General features: G+C 34.7%; 2 protein-coding genes across 2 annotated transcripts; both read right to left on the bottom strand.

Annotated features, from left to right (window-relative positions):
- Positions 1-876: 876 nt before the first annotated feature.
- Positions 877-10,171, bottom strand: LOC128167808 (oxidized purine nucleoside triphosphate hydrolase-like). Its single transcript, XM_052833726.1, has 4 exons — positions 10,053-10,171; positions 9,452-9,610; positions 4,092-4,237; positions 877-1,969 (listed from the first exon to the last, which is right to left on the bottom strand). Exons 2-4 carry the CDS (start codon positions 9,595-9,597, stop codon positions 1,788-1,790), a joined length of 474 nt encoding a protein of 157 aa, XP_052689686.1. The 5' UTR covers positions 9,598-9,610; positions 10,053-10,171; the 3' UTR covers positions 877-1,787.
- Positions 10,172-16,991: 6,820 nt separating this feature from the next.
- LOC128167187 (prostaglandin E2 receptor EP4 subtype-like) lies at positions 16,992-19,717 on the bottom strand. Its single transcript, XM_052832760.1, has 2 exons — positions 18,917-19,717; positions 16,992-17,695 (listed from the first exon to the last, which is right to left on the bottom strand). Exons 1-2 carry the CDS (start codon positions 19,655-19,657, stop codon positions 17,429-17,431), a joined length of 1,008 nt encoding a protein of 335 aa, XP_052688720.1. The 5' UTR covers positions 19,658-19,717; the 3' UTR covers positions 16,992-17,428.
- Between the last annotated feature and the right edge of the window lie 984 nt (positions 19,718-20,701).

Below are 20,701 nucleotides of genomic sequence, written 5' to 3'. Positions count from 1 at the left end.
CAGCAGACATAATAAAATCAGCTTTATGGGGTCATATACAAAATATGCAATGTTGTATAATAGATCCTGTATTAAAAAACCTGCATATTCTTATGTTTATCATTGAGCCCCTTTGTAATAGGGTTATTTTACAGTCATATCACATATTGAGGCAGAGCATTGCAGTTCTCGAAAATAAACAACTGTTATATATGGATTATAAACCTACGTCAAACTTTGAACCCCTTGTGAGGTTCAAGAATTGTCTAGTGGCCAGAGTCTAATCAATTTTAATGAATCAACAATATGGCAAAATGCTTGCATATAAGTAAAACCATATATAAAAATATTTGAGTTTTTGTGAGTAATTTAAATGTTTTCCTTTGTAAAATTGGCCCCCCCCCCCATGTGGCCCAACTCCTGAAGTGATTTTGAAAAATTTTAATCTAGACTATTTGAAGACTGAATTGACTAAAGTTAAAGCTTTTCTAGACAATTTGTGTTTTAGAAGATTTTTCCCTATATATGCCTATGTAAAAATTTTGACTCCCCCCCCCCCCTGCCATTCTGGCCCCACCCTACCCCCAGGGATTTTGAATCTTCCCTACCTGATGATACTTCCACACAAGTTGCAGCTTTTCTGGCTGATCAGTTTCAGAGAAGAAGATTTTTAAATATTTACTCTTTATATTTTTATGTACAAATTCGACCCCCCATTGTGGCCCCACCCTATCCCAGTGGATCATGATTTGAACAAACTTTAATGGACACTACCTGAGGATGCTTCCACACAAGTTTCAGCTTTTCTGGCCAAATGGTTTTTGAGAAGTAGGTTTTTGAAAAATAACAACAAATTTTCAATGATTTTTAATTTTCTCTTCTTGAGAAAGGACATGGCCCTTCATTTTAACAAATTTGAATCCCCTTTACCTTAGGATGTTTTGTGTCAAAGTTTGGTTGAATCGGCTCTGTGGTTCTGGAGAAGAAGTCGAAAAAAGTAAAAAGTTAAGGACTGACAGACGGACGCCGGACAAAAAGTGATCAGAAAAGCTTTCAGCTGAAGTGATCTAAAAAACTGAATTATTGCAAATATAATTTTACAACCACTGGGCATTTTGATAAATATTAGCTATATCTAAGCTCATTATCAATAACCATTTTATGATTTTAAATTTGTAAGGAAAAGTGAAGCCACAGTCATAAAGTTCATATGACACAGGTTAGCTGCTCTTCAATAATAAATCTTACAAGGTTGATAAAACAAAACTCTAAAATGTTTCTTTGAAACTAAAAAAAATCACTCTGCTAAATGCAAAGTGTGATAGACAATCAGGGGACTCAAGAATGGATGGATGGAAGACAGACACAATACAAATTTCATAATGCAACAGTCCTATACTTGGCAGGGCATAATAATAGATTAGTTTCTCTCACATATATACCCTTGCAAAAGTATAAGAAATTGGAAACTTAACAGTTAATTTAAAGAAAACAACACAGGACAATTACTTTTAAGGATAAGATATTCAGTTCTTTTACTTAGAAATCATGAACAAAAATGGTTAACATAAATCTAAAATAAAAATACTGATCAAGATGATCAGTAAAGTAAAACTAAAAAAATTAATCAAAATGGCTGCTAAAACATTATGTATGATTATATACTAGAAGTCCAATACTGTAACCAACGATAAAAAATTCAAAAAATATAAGCTTAGACAAAAGTAAACTTGGTTCATACACTTGTATATTATGCACCTTGTAGAGAGTTATTCTGGAAAATACATTTTTACTGAAGTACATATCCCTCATTCATCTGGTAGAGAGTCAACTTTGTCCAATGTTTGTTTCAGGATTTTATCATGGCCTTCAAACAGGAAGTACCCTTTGAACTTTGTCCCACTTAGAAACAGAGGAAACCAGAGGTGGTCATCGGGCCACATTGTGTCAAAAGGAATGTCCTTGACATTGAACCACTGGGGTCTCATTTCTAAACAATAAATAAAAGATTTTTGAGAACACAGAATCAACTTGCTTTAAAGACTTGAAATAGTACTGTTAACTTTGCTCATCTGAAAACAATGACATGATAATCATATACAGTTGAGTTTCGGTATCTCGAACACTGATATCTCGAAAATAATGGATATGTCGAAGTTAATTGTAAATCCCAACCACTTGTTTTTTAAATATTTTACCCTCAATATCTTGAATACTCTGATATCTTAAACTTTTTAAACAGTCCCATCTAGTTCGAGATAACGAAGTTTGACTGTACATCAACAATGGTCCATTTCAAAATCATCACAACAAAAAACACTGAATTATCTCACCGTTATATCAATTATATCATACTAGTATGCAACAATCATCTTATATTTGGTTCTTTTGATAATTTTTCTTAATTTGACAGATTAAGTTTCAATTGGTAAATCTACTCCTGTATTAATGAGATAAACACAAATAAATGACACAAATGCCGTGGGGATGTAAATTCGAGGATAAGGGTGACCCACAAAATCCACAAAAATTGATTCCCAACGAACATTGATTACCCATATCCCACAGTATGCAATGACTATCATAATGTTTGCATGATGCAATTTGTGCCATTGATAAATCACAGAACATTCAATGACATAGTACAGAATAATATTACATTATTTATCAATTAATTTCAAACCAAGCCTCCCCGACAACATTACTGGTCACCGGTTGTCTTTGTAACTACTGTTATTTGTAAAATGTTTAAAAAATTTAATGGCCTGTATTTATATGATCAAAAAATTAAAAGGCAGGGTGTCCACTAAATACAATGACATGTTCTAAATATAAGTGTAATGCATTGAATAAGTGTATTGTTTAGACTATAACAAATAAAGCACAACCCAGATCCAGGGATGTTTCAACCCAAACCTTTTTTTTTCACTGACTTATGTGCACTTTTTATTACAATGTATGAAATCAATTTTATGCCCTGAATATGAGTATGTATTGATTATCTTGGTAGGTGCCTAATCTATGGGGAATAACTCAATACATCCTTGCATAAACTCTATAAAAAAAGTTTTGGCTGTATAAGTTTAAAATGTTTATTTATTTAGTACAAGACAAATTGGTAAAAAGATATGTAGGTTTATTGCAAAAAATCAGCTAATGTATGGCAGTCCATATATCTCTGCCCAAAAACCATAGGGGCCAAAAGTACACCACTTTTGACAGAATTTTGGTTTAAATATGTATTAATTTGTGACTTTGACCTTTTGACCTTACGACTATAAAAAAAAAAATTGGCGTCTTTACAAAGTTAAAGATAATTATCATCTTTTAATTAGTTACAAAAGCTTAAAGAAAGACCTTGCTCTGAGACAAGTCATGAAGTAGAAATTCTGTTTTAAATGGTTTTAGACTTACATGTATGAGATAACATTAGGACATTTTAGATTTACAGAAAGACAGAGAAACTGACAAACAGAATGACAAGGATCAAAATATTTTAAGATACCCGGTAGTCTTGCTAATAGAGAATGTTTCTCTTGCTATATTTAGTACCTATTTCAATTAAATAGTATGGTATTAAGAATATTATTCTATAACAAAATTGATTATCGACATGATTATGGGACATAAAATTAAGTTTACTGTATATCCAGTATTTTCATGATGACCTAATTTTCTCTTTTTTCGTGACCACTTTAAAATCGCAAATAATTGAATATGCAGCAATTATATTCTGTATTATTTTCTATCGCTAAAAACGACTGACGCAAATCAAAAATGTTACAGCTTTTCCCCATACTCGCAAATTTTGTGACACGCAAAAAAAACCCAGAAATACCGTATAATATTTTATAGATAATTTAAATGACTCCTCATCCTTCACTTGATCAAAAATAATTCTTCATCTTGAAAGATTCAGAAGACAGGGTGAACTGCAGTTTAAGTGGTGGGTTGGCATACAAAGTGATCGATATAACTATTCAGCAGGCATGTACAATCTACAGAATCTTAAAATTAATACAAAATAATACAATCTTTACACTTTTGCTGTATTAATTTACTGTATATATGTATGTTTAAAGATCTTTAAACTGTACAGTGTGATATTATACCTGAACTTTCCGTTGGTTCCCCTTCAAACTTTGAAGTTGTGAAGACATGGACCTCTAGAATTTGTGGATCACCAACAAATTCAAAGTCAATCAGCCCAATCTCTTTTAAGTCGTCCGATTTCAAACTGGATTCTTCAAAGAGTTCCCTACAAAAACAAAGAATAAATTTCCATTAAAAAACATGGCAATTTAATGAAATAAAACCCAAATTGAAGTTATAGTTTCAATGGCAGAACAGATTTTTAAACAAGAACAAATTTGATATAAATTTTCTTTCCACTAGTATCATAAAGTTAAAAACTAATATAAAACAAAATTAAATCAATTCTTTTCCTCAACATTGCATTAAAATTCCAATGAAAATTTTCTACAAATAACATTTTTCTGAAAGTAAAAGGATTCTTTTCAAATTAATAATAGGTATTGCTATAGTACTCATTAAGACCCGCACCCCTAAAATCATAGGCTGAGAGCCAGTGGTAAGCAATGGCACACCAGATCTGAATAGTTAGAAATTTAAAGTTAATTACATGCACTGAGTGAGGTCCTAATTTCAACATTAAACAAGAGGCCCATGGGCCACATCGCTCACCTGAGGAACAAGAGGTATGATAAAATCAGCTCAATGGAGTCATAATACAAACTATCTGGACAATGTACAATAATTCATGTAAATCCTGTATAAATAAAATCCATTTTCCCCTGGATATTCTTATGTTTATAATCATTAGTCCCTTTTCTAACAGGATGATTTTATAGTCATATCATATGTTGAGTATTGCAGATCTAAAAAAGATCCCTAACAATAGTTTATATATGGGATATAAACGTACATCAAACTCTGAACCTTCTCGTGAGGCCAAAGAATTGTCCTGGGGCCAAAGTCTTAACAATTATAAAGAATCATCTGGCTGATTAGTTTCTGAGAAGATTTTTAAAGATTTACCCTATATATTCCTTTGTTAAACTTTGACCCCCCCCCCATTGTGGCCCCACCCTACCCCTGGGGATCATTATTTTCACAACTTTGAATCTACACTACCTGAGGATGCTTTCACACAAGTTTCAGCTTTCCTGGCTGATTAGTTTCTGAGAAGAAGATTTTTAAAGAATAACTCTGTTTATTCCTATGTAAAACATCGACCTCCCATTGTGGCCCAAACCTACCCCCAGGGGTCATGATTTTCACAAATTTGAATCTACACTACCTGAGGATGCTTCCACACAAGTTTTAGCTTTCCTGGCTAATTAGTTTCTGAGAAGAAGATTTTTAAAGATTTACTGTATATAATCATATGTTAAACTTCGATCCCCCATTGTGGCCCCAATCTACCCCCAGGGGTCATGATTTTCACAACTTTGAATCTACACTACCTGAGGATGCTTCCACACAAGTTCCAGCTTTGCCGGCGAATTAGTTTCTGAGAAGAAGATTTTTAAAGATTTACTGTATATATTCCTATGTTAAACTTCGATCCCCCATTGTGGCCCCACCCTACCCCCGGGGGTCATGATTTTCACAACTTTAAAATTTACACTACCTGAGGATGCATTTACACAAGTGTCAGCTTTCCTGGCTGATTAGTTTCTGAGAAGAAGATTTTTAAAGATTTACTGTATATATTCCTATGTAAAACGTCGATCCCCCATTGTGGCCCCACCCTACCCTCGGGGGTCATGATTTTCACAAATTTGAATCTTCACTACCTAAGGATGCATCCACACAAGTGTCAGCTTTCCTGGCCGATTAGTTTCTGAGAAGAAGATTTTTAAAGATTTACTTTTTATATTCATATGTTAAACTTCGACCCTCCATTGTGGCCCCACCCTACCCCCAGGGGTCATGATTTTCACATCTTTGAATCTATACTACCTGAGGATGCTTCCACACAAGTTTCGGCTTTCCTGGCCGATTAGTTTCTGAGAAGAAGATTTCTAAAGAGTTACTCTATATATTCATGTTAAACTTCGACCCCCCATTGTGGCCCCATCCTCAGGTGAGCTAAAAAGGTTAAGTTTACAATTCAATAAGTGGGTTTCTGGAAGAACAGATTTTGAAAATTTTCGTAATAAATATTGACAATTTTTTATACTTTTTTAATCTTTAGCTTTTAAGATCTGTGTACAAACATAGAATTGTGAGCAAATCTCTGTATCTTGCTTATAATTCGAAGCTTAACACTCAAATATGGTTAGTAAATAGAAATTGTAAACAACATGCACTACATGTATAACAAATAAAGAACACAATTTATTTTTTCGAAATGAATCATATATATATACATGGATATACCTACATATTTCCGTAAGCGATATCAAACTCTATTTAAACTGAATAAACTAGAGAAAATGCCGAGCATCTCAACAAAACCTATTGCATTAATCTACCATTACGCAAAAGATAATGCCGAATTACCGATAGAATGAATTGTATTTCAGTACCCCTACATCAGATTTTGCTTAATTTGCGCAGGTAAACAGTTAACGTAACTGTTTGATTTACCGAAGTCTCTGATTGATTTGATACGTAAAAATCACGAAATACAGACGATAGTTTCCAGGTTACAAAGCATAAATAATGAAAACGAAACGAAAATCAGAACAAGCTAACACCAACGTCATGTGTGAAAACTGTCAACGCATTGAAATATTTAGCCTCAATTTACTTCACAAAATCGGCACCAATATATTTTTCATGTTTCAAAACTTCCCTTCATACGCGAACTGTTGCACAACAAGCAAATTCATCATAGTCAGATCGACCCTTTTTCGTATAATGTCATGGCTGCTTTAAACAAAGAACCTCGTTTTAGAAGTATGGAATACGAGTCTTGGTAAAGTGGGTATGCAAACCCGGGCCGTGGCAAAATAAATGCCGGGGCAGATCGGCAATCGGCAATTCCAAACACGCATTATTTTGCAGCAATATCTACAGCGAATACAAATATACTAGTCCATCAAATATCCTGAAATTTTAATGAGATTGGCAGATTAATAACTGCAAATCTTTTGTTTTGCCCAGGCCAAGTCTTGCCTACCCATTTTACCAGATGCCGAGCCCGATTGAAACACGCCTTTCCTTTATTATTATTTTCGTAATAACTTCGATTTGAAACAAAATTACCCCTTAATTTTTGCAATTTATATTTTCCTTCCCATAAGGATAATTTATGCTAAACTACGTTGAATTTGCCTCGGTAGTTCTTGAGAAGAAGATTTTTAAAAATGCACCCCCCTTTTTCTACAGTTTCAAGGTTTTCTCCGCTTTGAATACAGATCAGACTTTAATTTTTGCAATTTATATTCGCCCTCCCATAAGGATGCTTTGTGCCAAATTTGGTTGAAATTGGATAAGCAGTTTTAGAGAAGAAGTTCAAAATGTAAAAAGTTTACAGACGGACAGACGGACAGACGGACGGACGGACAGACGGACGACGGACAAAATGTGATCAGAATAGCTCACTTGAGCTTTCAGCTCAGGTGAGCTAAAAACAAAATTCTAATGTGATCAATGCAAAAAAAAGCGCTAAAAACATCCCATGAAAATTCTGAAAGAAATGAAGCATGCAGATTAGAAAGCATTTAAGAAAAAGGTTTGTGATGTGTTGGACTGAAATAAACAGTGATAAATAGAAAATCAGTTTCAATATTAAGGCCAAAATAAAAAGATTATATGTTTGCCCAAACGCGACCGACCCGAAAAAAACCCGCCGACTCAAATTCTTTTTTTGCCGTTTTTTGGAAGAATTTTTTTTTTTTTCAGATATTTTTCGTGTCCGCTCTGTCATCGTATAAAACTATATGTTGTCATCTTTGCGTTTGAAAGTGACAGTGTTTAAGATTAAAAGAAAGCGTGTAGGAGACGAAGTAAATCGATATTCGATGTTCTCGGTTTTTATGGTAATGGGACGTTTCGCTCCTATAGACGTTTCGCGCTGAGACATTTCGCTCCCAAAGACCTTTCGCGCTGAGACGTTTCGCACCTATATTATTTATTATATACATTATTATATATATTGCGATGTTTTAAAAATAATAATATTTAGATAAATATTTAGAAATAGATATATATGCGTGTCATTAATATTGACTTTATTGAAAACATATGATCATGTTTATTGTGGCACATTCACTGATAACATTAATATTGTATAAAACGATTATCCACGTGAAGATTTATAATTATGTTTATTTAGCAATCGTTATTAAGTTCTGAATCGGTCTCCTTATAAAGGTGTGAAAATTAAATTGGAGGCGCTCCATGACAAGCTAAAGAGGAGAAATTAATTATGAGACGGGTGTTAATTATGAGAACTAGCGGTTACATATACATATGCGACATGATGAAATACATCGTAATTCACCATATAAAAATTTATGACGATATATACAATATACAACTTGAAAACAATGAAAATTAAAAAAAATATATTGTTAATTTTGCTTATTTTTAGTGTCGTTTTATCCAGGTTATATATATAAATCATCGGAAAACATTTTTTTTTCATTTATACACAGTGTTTTAATTTAAGTAAATATAATGAGTAAACATTAATATGAAATACATCACAATAATCATATATATTTTTTAGAACGATATATTTAATGCGATGTTTTAAGATAAATATTTATACAAAATATTAAAATTGACTGCATTAAAAATCCTTCTTTTTAAATTGTCTTTGAAAGCAATCATAATCAAATGTCTAATCAGCTTTCCCTTTTTTATAACTAATTTGGAGGCCCTCAATGTCCAGCTAGAAGTTAATGGTGTTAATTAGTTTACTGCATAATTACCACATAATTAATAGGAACATCTAGGGGCGAAACGTCTCGGAGCGAAAGGTCTTTCGGGGCGAACCGTCCCGCATTCGTTTTTATCTACTAATTTAGCGAAAGTAAACGTGAAGATGGCAGACAGTTTTTTTTACGCTGTCATTGTCTGTTATTCTTAAAGTAAACAAAAAAATAAAGCCCATTGTGTCGAATAGGCTTTATCGGTTCAACAGTAAAAAGACATGGAATGATGTGTTTGACGAGGTTGCCGATCCTGATGAGATCGGCATGCGGAAAACGGACAAAGTCGTGGTAAAAGTGGACTTCAAAAGTTCAGTTTATTGTTGAATGATTTAATTCAGTATAATAGACTAATACATGTATATACAGGTCTTAAATTCATGGCTTTTGATTGTCTCTACAAAGGTATGATGTTGAAAAAGATATACTCAGTGTTTCAATATCTTCATGCTAATTCTGAAAAAAAAAAAAGAATTTGCCTACCTACCTACCCACACCCAGTCATCATGGGTCGGGTTTGGACAAACTGAAATATTTTTAATTGTGGCCTAATTTAATCAAACCTTCTGGCTGCCTCTAGTATGGTTTCTCCTTTCTCGACTTTCCCTCCAAACCCATTCCATCTGCCCTGGCCAAATCCCCTTTTCTTCATTCCCAGCAGGACTTGGTTTGGTCTGGTGATTAACACCAGGGTAAGAAGTTTCTTCATAATTGAGGACCGACTACAAAACATGCAGCTCAAAAAGTATTTGAGAACTCTTTGAAAATACAGTTTCCTTACTTGCACTTGTCTATGTTGAACTCACTATAAATCAAACTAAACTGACCATGACAGTTCAAATTTTTATCAAAAATGTCAATTAAATCCACACGATTGAATAAGCCAGCTATGCAAAAGCTAGCATAGCAAAAAGGAATGCGACTCCTTCGGAGGCTTACAGTCAATGGATATCATAAAAACACGCTGCACTCCTGTTCGTTATGTTTACACGTATGCAGTGTTGCTCATGGTTTGGTCAACCGAGCAACAACTTCTCAAAGATAACATATAATAAACGATGAGAAAATTCGAAATGACAAACAATTATTACTTTTAACTACACAAATTAAAAGCAATTAATTCATACTCTGAAATCAATGTGCATTAATTTAAGACATATTTACCTAATGCGTTTTAAATCAAATCATGACAAGGTCTGTTTACAGCAAAAAATTAGTTGTAAACATGCATCAGATTCACAAATTTTCCCGCAAAATAAGCTTTTCTGCTTTCCCGAAACAGAAGAGTTTGCATAACACAAAATAGAGTTGTTCCTCTTTCAACAAAACAGACTTATCTTATCGTTGCCCAAGTATGCGTCTTCGGTATTTTCATTTGGTAACCTTATGAGGGATATATTTTATCTGGTTTAAAATGAATCGTAAATCAGTTAAATACTATAGTAGTCACTTCACATGGCTTTTGAAAGTGTTTGATTAACTGACAAGATATTATAATTATTTTTACATATAACATTTGATTACCATCAAATGAAGTTACCTTTTTACATTATAAAAAAAAAACGACAAAATAAATGGATTTCTTCTGATTACAGTATATTGTACCATAGTACCATTGCTGACATTGGGAACATGAAAATATAGTTTTTCCGCTATAGAAACTGAAACAAATTATATATATGTTTTTAGATGGATAGAAAATGTCCATGATCGGTCTTTAAATGTTGTCATTACATAGCAACTTAAACATTAGTTAACTATATACATATATATAAGAAAACACTTTAAATAGTTTTTGATATAGGCTAGTTAGATAAATACTTAAAATTTTTGTCATCCACCGCGTTATTTGCCACCATCTCACCCCATCCCTTCCTTCCGAAAATTACAGAGAGATAATGTGCCTTTCTGTCCTGTTAGGAGAGCCCAGGATGAACTTTATATAGCTTACCCCTTTGTCAACTATAGCCCCTATCCAATAAACTTACCCCCATCCTCCCATCCACCCCAAACAACATCGCATTTCTCTCAAGTCTCAAAAAAATGTATCAGGTACCGGATAATAATGTCAATCGGTCACCATCAAAAGATACTGATGCTATAATTTTTAAACCAAACTTTCATTATAAAAATACATCTATTGGATCTATCTAGTATCAAGATTTAAGGTTCAAAGATACGAATCTGTTTTCACCAATTTCCTGTATAAAAATGGTTTATGGAATAATATTGACAGAGAAGTGCTTAGCAATTTTTTTGTGAGGAATTTCATCATATTATACAATGCATATTTTTTTTCAAATTGAAGAAACATATTTTTTTCAAAACTTCTAACATTAATAAACTTAACGAGCTGATAGTGAAGATTATGGTGTCCTTTTATAAAAATGATTACACAGCGCATGATGATATTTTATTATTATTAACTTTTTATGCACTTCTACCCCCATATCAACGTATTTTAGGATTGACATTTGCCGAATTGTCATGCTATAATATTTGTGCAATAGTTAAAACATTTTCGGACTAGCACCACCATTTTGAGAAAAATGCGTGGTGCGCTGGTCAATGTGGAAATGCTGTTTAAAACGTTCAAATCCAAGAACGCCTGATTCTCCTGAGCCATTAACTACTATACTGCATGTGCGTTCTTTTATGCATGTTATTCTGTATATACGTATTGCTACAATATCTGTAACCCAGTTTAATGATCAACAGTCATAAAAAACGACATTCCATTCTTGATTAAAGATAACCAAAGCCTCAACCGAAAAAAAGTTCTTTTCTGCCTTTCAATCCGTTGTGTTTACATGTACATAAGTGACATTTTACAAGTGCCAGGTAAGTAAACTATATAACAGTGAAGAACAGTACAGATCTGCACTTTTATGCAATGTTTACTGATAACAGTTCAATATGTAACAGACGTAATCTCACTAGGCTGAGGATAGGCATACAGTAGATTTGTATAATAAATAGACTGGTTATCAACTTTAGACTACTTGGTCTCTTGTGAGTAAATTATACGTGTTTTTGGGGGTCTATTTTTGGAGGGGGGGGGCTTGGGAGCGGGGGGGGGGGGGGGAGGTTGTTTGTTTGAGTGTTTTGGTTTTTCTTTTGGTGGGGGGGGGGGGGGGGGGGTTGGGGGTGGGTTCTCTTAGGAAATGTTTTCCTCTTAAGAACTGTGTAAAAAAAAGAAGAAATCATAGAAAAGGAAAAGTAGTGTACACTGTATATAACTTTTCATATCTTAAGTTTTGCATTAAATGTATTTAGGTAATTGAAGGTGAGATTTGTAAGACAGGTGCGATTTTAAATTTCACGGTCATATAAAAAACGCCTTAACCCTGATAAAATCACACTTCCAATGAATATAGAGAAATGTTATCAATACAATATCGTCCTTAACCGCTTTGGTATCGCTTAAAACGGTTGGTCACTTACTTATTGCAATTACACGAGCAATTACCAGATTTGTATCCCATTCCAACACTCACTTGCTAAAATTAATCTCATTTGCTTTCTCTTTATAACTTAACCTCTAATCGGAGAAAGTTTTTAAAAGTTTTTAAATTGAATTCAAATACGAACGGCTCCGGAGGGTTCACAGTTGTTCAATGTTGTACATATCAGAAAATTATTAATTAGTTTTTACACGCATTGGACAGGTAAGCTGGATAAGGTCTTTGAAAAGACAAGCATTAAGCCCAGCCACGTTTTGGTATAACAAAACACAACATATTGTATTTACGCGTGTTATTAAGGGGATTAGACAAATCGACTTTCATCTGTTTGATTTAACCTTTGTGGCCCAGACAGACGATCAAAAAGTGTTACAAAGAACGGTTTCTTAATATCGCGCGGAAACTAGGAGGAATTTTTCGTACACCCCAAAGAAAATATGGGTGTTCATCGAGTGCCGTATGCTTATATAATAGCGGGGTTATGAACAGTGGCACCAACGGGTGGAATAAAGGCATTGTGCTAGCCATGTTCATTTGTGTGGTTATTACAGGGAAGCATGTCTGATTCTTTCGTCTCTGCGAAAAAGTTTAATTTGCGCCTTTGTGAGGGATAAGATAAGTCTGTTTTTAATAATAAAGTGATAAAGAAGTTACCGGTGCACCCGGAGTCATGTCTGTTACCTCAACCACCATCACGGCCAGCCCGACCTTTGACGACTTTCTGCCATCGCGACAGAAGTTGGTACTCAACGTAGAAATGTCGTTCCTGCGAGAACAACTGGTTAGTCAGTCGACCAGAAGTCGGACACTGCCCTCACGGGAGGCTGTGGGTAATGCAGCCAACAAAAAGCAACCAAGGTGCCATTTACAACCCCCCAAAAAGCGGATTAAAAAGGTACCCGTCAATAAACCCGTTTTTCGACGTGTTCATCCCTTGGACATCTTCTTCAAGGCTGAAAACGCACGGAAGAAGTTTGACGAGGAGAAAAAGTACAAACCCTGGGACTATTATGTAGATAAAGATGTGGAAGAAGAACATAATCGGGAAATCGTGATTTCATCTTCCTCCATCAAATCAAAGACTCTCTTCCCTGATATTGGTGAAGTCCGCGAGGACAGAAATGTAAGTTTTGACGTTGCAGAAGAGGCGAATTTACCGTACAATAAACTTCCGGGAATATCTCCGGATTCCCGTGAGATGAGTGCTGTCAGTAGAACAATGGCGAATGAGTGTGACGTCACTTTCTACAGCAAAACCCCGCCAAACAAGAAGCGAAAGGACACTAAAAAGGGTAAGATCTCTAACGAACGGGACACCGATGTTTTCAATATCAGTTTTCGTCCTAACAGTCGCGGGGACTACGACCCAAACAGCGAGCTTAGGAGTAGTTACTACACCATTAAGAGACTAGACACAACTACAATACCGCGTGTGGATTCAAGACCTAGAAATTTACTGGGAAGTCGGAACTTGACACAGTCAACAATTACAATTCCCGCAAGACAGAAGCCGACATCTTTTCACGCTCTGCTTGTGGGAACACAGAAGCTTTTGCATCGGAAAAATAAGATAGAGTGTGATGGTGGGTACCGCTCGGTTCCGATTGAAAATTGGACCCAGTCTAAAGTCCACAACTACCCTGGATATTCCTCAGTGCCTCTCCAGAGGTACTAGATCTCTCTGAATGTGTCAGGTACTATAGTCTTGTGTAATGTGTCAGGTCCTAATTGTCATGTATCTGTATCAGTGTAAGTCTTATTCATCAGCAATCTGTTATTATTTTTATAGCTTAATTTTTATATTTGTTAATTACTGTATTTCTTTGTGAAAAAAAACCGCAATTGAAATATTTCTGATTCACTCTTTGATATGCTATCATTCCGTGTAAGTAGAGAGTATAAATCACCTTCACTTGAACCCTCTTATTGCAGATTAACCATTCTTGATTGATTCCTTGTAATTCTTTAAGCGATTAAGATTTTCTTGATGGTGCTAACGTACACACAAGTATTAAACAATTATATGCATAATCATCTGCAGTGGAATAATATCCTTAAAATCCAATATCAATATTTGTAGGCCGAATAAGGGAACAAAACTACGCGCCTTCATGATCGACATTTTTTATCAGATAAGAAAAATTCAAAATTCCCCAATTCGGTTTTTAAATTTAAATGACGATGATTGACATTTTAATGACTCCATTTTTCTGACATGTAAATGTAAATGGACTTCCATGTATTGCATCAACAAAGACAGATGTATGGTATAAAGCTATAGGGCAAATTCAAATATACTGTTGGAATGTTATACCCAAAAGTTTGCTTTGAATGAAAATAAATACTTATGAACATTTCATTGCAAAACCATGATCCCGGGTTGGTCTTTCTTTCTGATAACAAAGATTTACTGGTATTACATATATTGTACAATGACTGGTGGTCGATTTCTACTCGACACTTGATCACGGTAAACAGGTACATATAATCTACGGGGATTTTTAATTCCAAAACCTAATATGACGTAATTTTGCTGTTCATTCAACTTCTGATCCGAAACAAGAAAGAGAATGATTAAATTACTGGTATTTAACTAAACCGTGCTTTATTTCCGTAGCTATGACTGTGAAACAAAAAAAGATCATGTAGTTTCTCTGTGTTTGGTAAATTCCATTTGTTTGGTCGTTTTGTGGGTTTCAATTGTACCATTTTGATGTATTTTGTTATATTTCCTTTATATCTAAGGTTACGAAAATATTTCTTTCTTTTAAAGATGTTGTAGATTAAACTTCCACCAGCAACAGAGCCAACTGTATCATGATTTCTATGATTATCATTCAACTGATGGCAAAAGTTTACATTTGTGATTAAGAACTTGACAAAGAAACAACCCAAAAGGGCACTGCAAGTAGTCCATTGTCTTAAAATGTATGTTAAGTGTTTGAAATGTATTAATAGAAGTGCACAAGAACTCAAGAAAACGTCAACTCATTTGTTCGGTATACGAATATCAGTAAAAATTGATATTTATGAGAAAAAAAATATTTTTAATAATATCATAATCTTAACATATCACGACATTCAAAACAAAACAAATTAGGGTATTTTCATAGATATCTTGCCATTATAATAAGACAGAAAAAAACTTACATGTTTTAAAAACATATTAGATGTTGATCAACAAGTAATTAAGGATATTTTAAGTAGCGAAAATCTACTACATGCTGTGCATGTTATTTATAAAAGTGTATATTAATTGATACCGAATATAAAGTTATAATACGTCCGTTTTTAACTTTCTTGTTAATCATTAAAGGTATAATTACTTGCAAAAGCTCCCATTATATAATGCAATTTGATATAACCTGTCCTATTCAATCAAATTGTGTATTACAATGGATTCGATTAAATTTCGGTATTTTTTTGTAACTTTTTCAGCTGCTTTTTCTGACTCGCATAAAATGCAGATACTAAGTATACTTTGTCCAAAACAATCCGATGTACTGTGTTGAAGGACTTTGATTGTGTTTGTTATTTATAACATTCTCTTAGAGAAATGTTTTGAGAAGAATCTGTGTCGAGTGCAAGGACTTTGTTCGCGATCGTGACGATTGGAATAGAGACTGAACAGTAAGTGGTCGTCCTTTCCAGTAGTTTATATTCGTATCCAAGCTTTTTACAAAATGTAAAACCATTTAAACAAGACTTTAGACTTTCGATAGGACATAACTATCTTTTTCTTGCTTCAAATCAAATTAAAAATGACGCTGGTTAAAGTGAAATATGCATAGACTGCTTAGTTTTAGCTCAAAAGCCACACACATCTTGTCGATTTCAAAGAGCCATTGCTGAATGGCCAACACTGAAATAGATAGACCTACTCAAATTGCTGTTTGTCATAACTACCCAAAGTCTAAGCTCTTGATTAAAATAATTCTAAAAGATCATCGGATTTACTAATTGAAATTAAGGCAAACTGAATGGGGGGATTCTGCGATTCAAGCTTGTTCAGCAGAACGTATGCTATAATGTAAGTGGTTACTGGCTCTTCTGAACAGACAGTAGAATAATGGTAAAAAGGATGAACAAATTTCTTTTACATATACATGTATACACAAATACGTTCTTACAGCCGAACTAGTCGCCACCAAGTGCGGGATAGCTAAAAATTCAGCTGTTCAGCAGATACTTAAGGCCAGACACACTTAAACTAGGAAAACCTAAGTGAAAGTTAATTGCATAATAATATGAAATCATCAGAAAATCTACAGTTAGTTGATTTGCATACTTTATCGGCCTATATGGACATGACTCCTAAGAGAAGTGAATGTTGCCACAAATTTTTTTCATTTGAACGTCTAGCACAAAAACCTTGACGTATGACAGATTTGTAATTCTTAAAAAAACTTTTTAAAGTAATATCCATCTCAGTGTGGTACTTTGATGTGTCTCTTTTGTATGCGTTACGTAGTTAGATTCTAGTTAACTAGGAAACATGTATTACTAGTTCTACTTTTACTTGGATATTAAACTGCGCCATACAATGTCATTTATATTAAATTATATATAATTTCCCCTAAATAATGCGATATCCATGATGAATTAGAATTTCGTTCTACGTGCACGGTCAAGAAAAAAGAACAGAACACTTCACAGTTAACTACTTTATGAAATTCACCATCGCCTTGCTTCCTCCAAGTACTATTTAGCATAGTAGTACAAAGGCTGGACCTACTTTGTATACATCCGCCGGGAGTGACTATGTTTAAAGAAGTAGTTTAATATCTATAACTGATAAACTCCCATAACGTTCATGAAAAAGAACATTGTTCGTTTTACAACAGTAATCCCAACAAACATTCGTATGTAAATTGTTCTTTAATTTTCACTACACGTGTAGGTACAAAATGAACTTATCATAAACATTTTACATTAATGTCATACATATGTTCTTTTTGTCTCTAACTTGCAAACAAAACTTTGTTCTTTCGAAGACTATAGTAGCAAGAACTGTTTACAAAAATTGAATTTTTGCTTGTTTTTTTTTTCCAACACCGGGTGTCATTGACAATCCCTTTATGCTTCCTCTTTATCAAGATCGCCATTTTCCCGATTCATGGGCTGGGTACAGTCCGTGCTTTGTTTGGCCTCCGAGCTGTATACCGGCATACGTGTACACGTGCACGTGTAATAGGCCCTGCGGATCAGAGTAAACGTCTCTCTGCGGAAGATGATGTAGACCCAAGGGTCGATAACCGAGTTAGCGGTGGCCATCTCTATACCAAGTAACTCAAAGGATGGCGAACTCTCGTGTATCCCAATCAGATGTTGCAGCATATTCATCTATACGCCGAAAGAAAGAATAGACACGTGACTGGCATTCAAAGCTGATTAATTGATACCCCTTTTTCTGCTCACTATTGATCAGTAAATCAAAGAACAGCAATATGCGGTTGATTAAAATTGATACAATGTCAATTGTTTTTGTTTTCGGTGAAGGGCAACTTCTTTAAGGAATAAGGAATCATTCTGATAAAAAATTTGAGTTGATTTTGACCAAAATATTTCACCTCATAATATTGAAAGAATGAATCCTTATTACTTATATTTAAATAAGTTTCAGCAATTGTACGATCGATTAAATATTAAATTATTGACGATTTACATCATCTTCATTTCAAACCCCCTTGCGCCCAAACAGTACGTCATTTGCATCATTAGTGAACTGTACTATAGTATTTGATTCGTAGTGTTATCACAGTCAAAGACACTAGCTAGGAAATGTTAATACACAAGCTTACATGTTATTTTTCAAATAAGATCTCGCTGGTGATTCTAGTTTTCAGAATACGTTGATCGGTATTGTTACCCATCTAATACTTTATATATCCCTTAAATTTCATGCGCGATAATATCAATATATCAATTTTACAAGTACCCGTGACTTTTTAAGACTTTCAAATTGCCAAATAAAAGTATTCGTGAAGGTGCATGCATCCATTCGAACTATTTTCTTGATCTGTGATTCGAGGAAACCATGCATCGCGAATTAATACACGTACCTAGCCGGAATAGATATGTACCTAGCCGAAATGGCTATTTACCGTATTTCTTTAACACTTCTGTTGATTGTAAATACCGATTCAAAAACCGATGGCTTCTCCTAATTTTTTACGATATACGAAGTGAAAGTCTTTTGCATCACACCTTAATGGACGCTTCGTTCTTTTAATGTATTTCATTTGCAAAACACGCATTGCTTTCCATCGTCGGAAACCAATACCTAGTCTTGAACACTCTTCTACAAGAGGAGTTTCCGACTACATTGTATGAGTGTATGTAGGGTACAGTATCGGTATTCGGTGCTTAATGCATACGCCTTTTACACGATTATTACACACAATATCGAGTGGACGCCAAGAACGGTATCTGCTCTATCGTCGATTATAACCTTCTTGTCATTTCAAGAATTAACAACGCTATCATTTGTATGTATGATCTGTAACAATATCATGCAGTGTATGCCATACCGATATCATATTGAAAATTCTTATAAATACTCACTAGTATAGGTAAAATGCAGATGCTAAACAGAAGAACCACGGAGAAAAGAAACAGGATGATGTGTGTCCCATGCCTGTCTGCGGTTAATGATGAAGATTTAGAGCACTTCTTTTTGATGATTACAACCACTAGAATCGCGTTCGTTACGAATGTGGTAATCAACAAGAAAAGCCCCGTCAACGCGTAAAGAAAAGAGAAAACAAAATCCGTAGAATTGTCAGAGACAAAATTCACAAAACACCAGGAGTCTGGATAGAAAAGTCTGCTGTGCCTTCCCGCCATAAGATGACCAGACGATAGAAAAGCAGACAAAGCCCAGACACAGACTAACATCACTAAGCTTCGGTTTCCTTTTTGAATAGACTTGTAAACGTATGGAAACACGATAGCCATGAATCGTTCCAGTGACATCGTGCAAACGATCATCGCGGAGGCGATAATCGTGAACATCTGTACAACCGCCATGTAATCGCAAACTGTTTGGGAATAGGTGTACTCAAAATCTGTAGCGTAACGGTGAATGGCGAAAGGCACTGCCAGCATCACTCCTAGCCCGTCCGTCAGAGCTAGTCCGCACACGAAGCGGTAGAACGGTTGCCATTGGTCAGACTTAACCGCACAGCACACCACGGCCACAGCAATGGCGTTCCCAGCCACACCAAGAATGCACAGCAGCACGGGTGGCACAATAGATGGCGACTCTGCTGTTTCAATAGAAAAACTGGAACTATCGTTGTCCATATTTAGATGTAAATCTATTATTTGTTATTTTCAGAACAAGTTGCAATATTTATAGAGGATCGAGCTGATTGTCAACAACGATGGGGAATATCCAGTAGAAGGAAGCTTTATTAAGGATGTTGATTTGATTGGTTTGACATTTTAACAGGTATGACCAAGAGTCGAACATATCATAGCGATACAAGTTCATAACATATTCATTCGCTCTCGACTTTAAGAGTCTACACAGAAGAGCGGAACGGATCGAATAAATATCGATATCGTTAGCTTTTAGATCTATCCCCACAAGTAATGACGATGTCTCCACATAATATCAAATTGTCACAAACTGCATGCTTATAATTTTGAATGTTGACATTAAAACGGTGCGTTCTTCGTTCAGTACAGGTTTAATACATGTATGATCAATAGGAATGCTACTTGGTAAAAGGGAACTTCACAATTTTATGAAATAATTTTCTTTATATTCCCATGTCGAAAATAGTCGAGTGTTATTAATTATTCAAGTGCCGATTACATATCAGCTTTCAATCTATAATGTATATAATCGAATAGGTCGACAAGGGATTACTTTATTATAGAGAAAAAAATCAGCATGAAATTACGAAAGATACAGTGGCATCGGAATCAAATTAAAAGTGGGGGGAGGGGGGGGGGCTAGACTTATCAGAAATCTTGACAAGCAAAAAAAAATATTATGGTTATCTCTATCTTTGAAAAAAAAAGTGCGGAACGGGGGAGGGGCTAAGCCCCCCCCCCCCCTTCCCACTCCCGGTTACGATGCCTAAACATCGCAAAGAGTCCAGATATTAGACACCAACAGAACAGAGGGAAGTCTAACATCCAATTAAATATCCAGTCTGGCAACTTTTTTTTTTTTATTTTGAAGTGGACGTTTCACCCAGTCATATTATAAAACAGTAAATTGATTGAATTCAATCAAAATATATCAGGATTGTAACAGTAAAGTGTAGAATCATCCGTATTATAAATTGCTGTAATGTTAAACTTTAACAAAAAATTTTGAGTAAATTAAATTGAAGC

This window comes from Crassostrea angulata, chromosome 10, assembly GCF_025612915.1.
Source record: "Crassostrea angulata isolate pt1a10 chromosome 10, ASM2561291v2, whole genome shotgun sequence".
Lineage (NCBI taxonomy): Eukaryota > Metazoa > Mollusca > Bivalvia > Ostreida > Ostreidae > Magallana > Magallana angulata.
This window is presented reverse-complemented; position numbering and strand designations above follow the sequence as displayed.

Bases quoted from the DNA above. Each gene is read 5' to 3' on its own strand.
- LOC128167808 (XM_052833726.1), bottom strand. From the start codon at position 9,597: ATGAAGAAACTTCTTACCCTGGTGTTAATCACCAGACCAAACCAAGTC. The intron at 4,238-9,451 runs GTTTGATTAAAT...TTGTTTTTGTAG, and splicing joins ATACTAGAGGCAGCCAGAAG to GGAACTCTTTGAAGAATCCA. The intron at 1,970-4,091 runs GTATAATATCAC...TTTATTGTTTAG, and splicing joins GGAACCAACGGAAAGTTCAG to AAATGAGACCCCAGTGGTTC.
- LOC128167187 (XM_052832760.1), bottom strand. From the start codon at position 19,657: ATGGACAACGATAGTTCCAGTTTTTCTATTGAAACAGCAGAGTCGCCA. The intron at 17,696-18,916 runs GTGAGTATTTAT...TTCGGCGTATAG, and splicing joins TCTGCATTTTACCTATACTA to ATGAATATGCTGCAACATCT.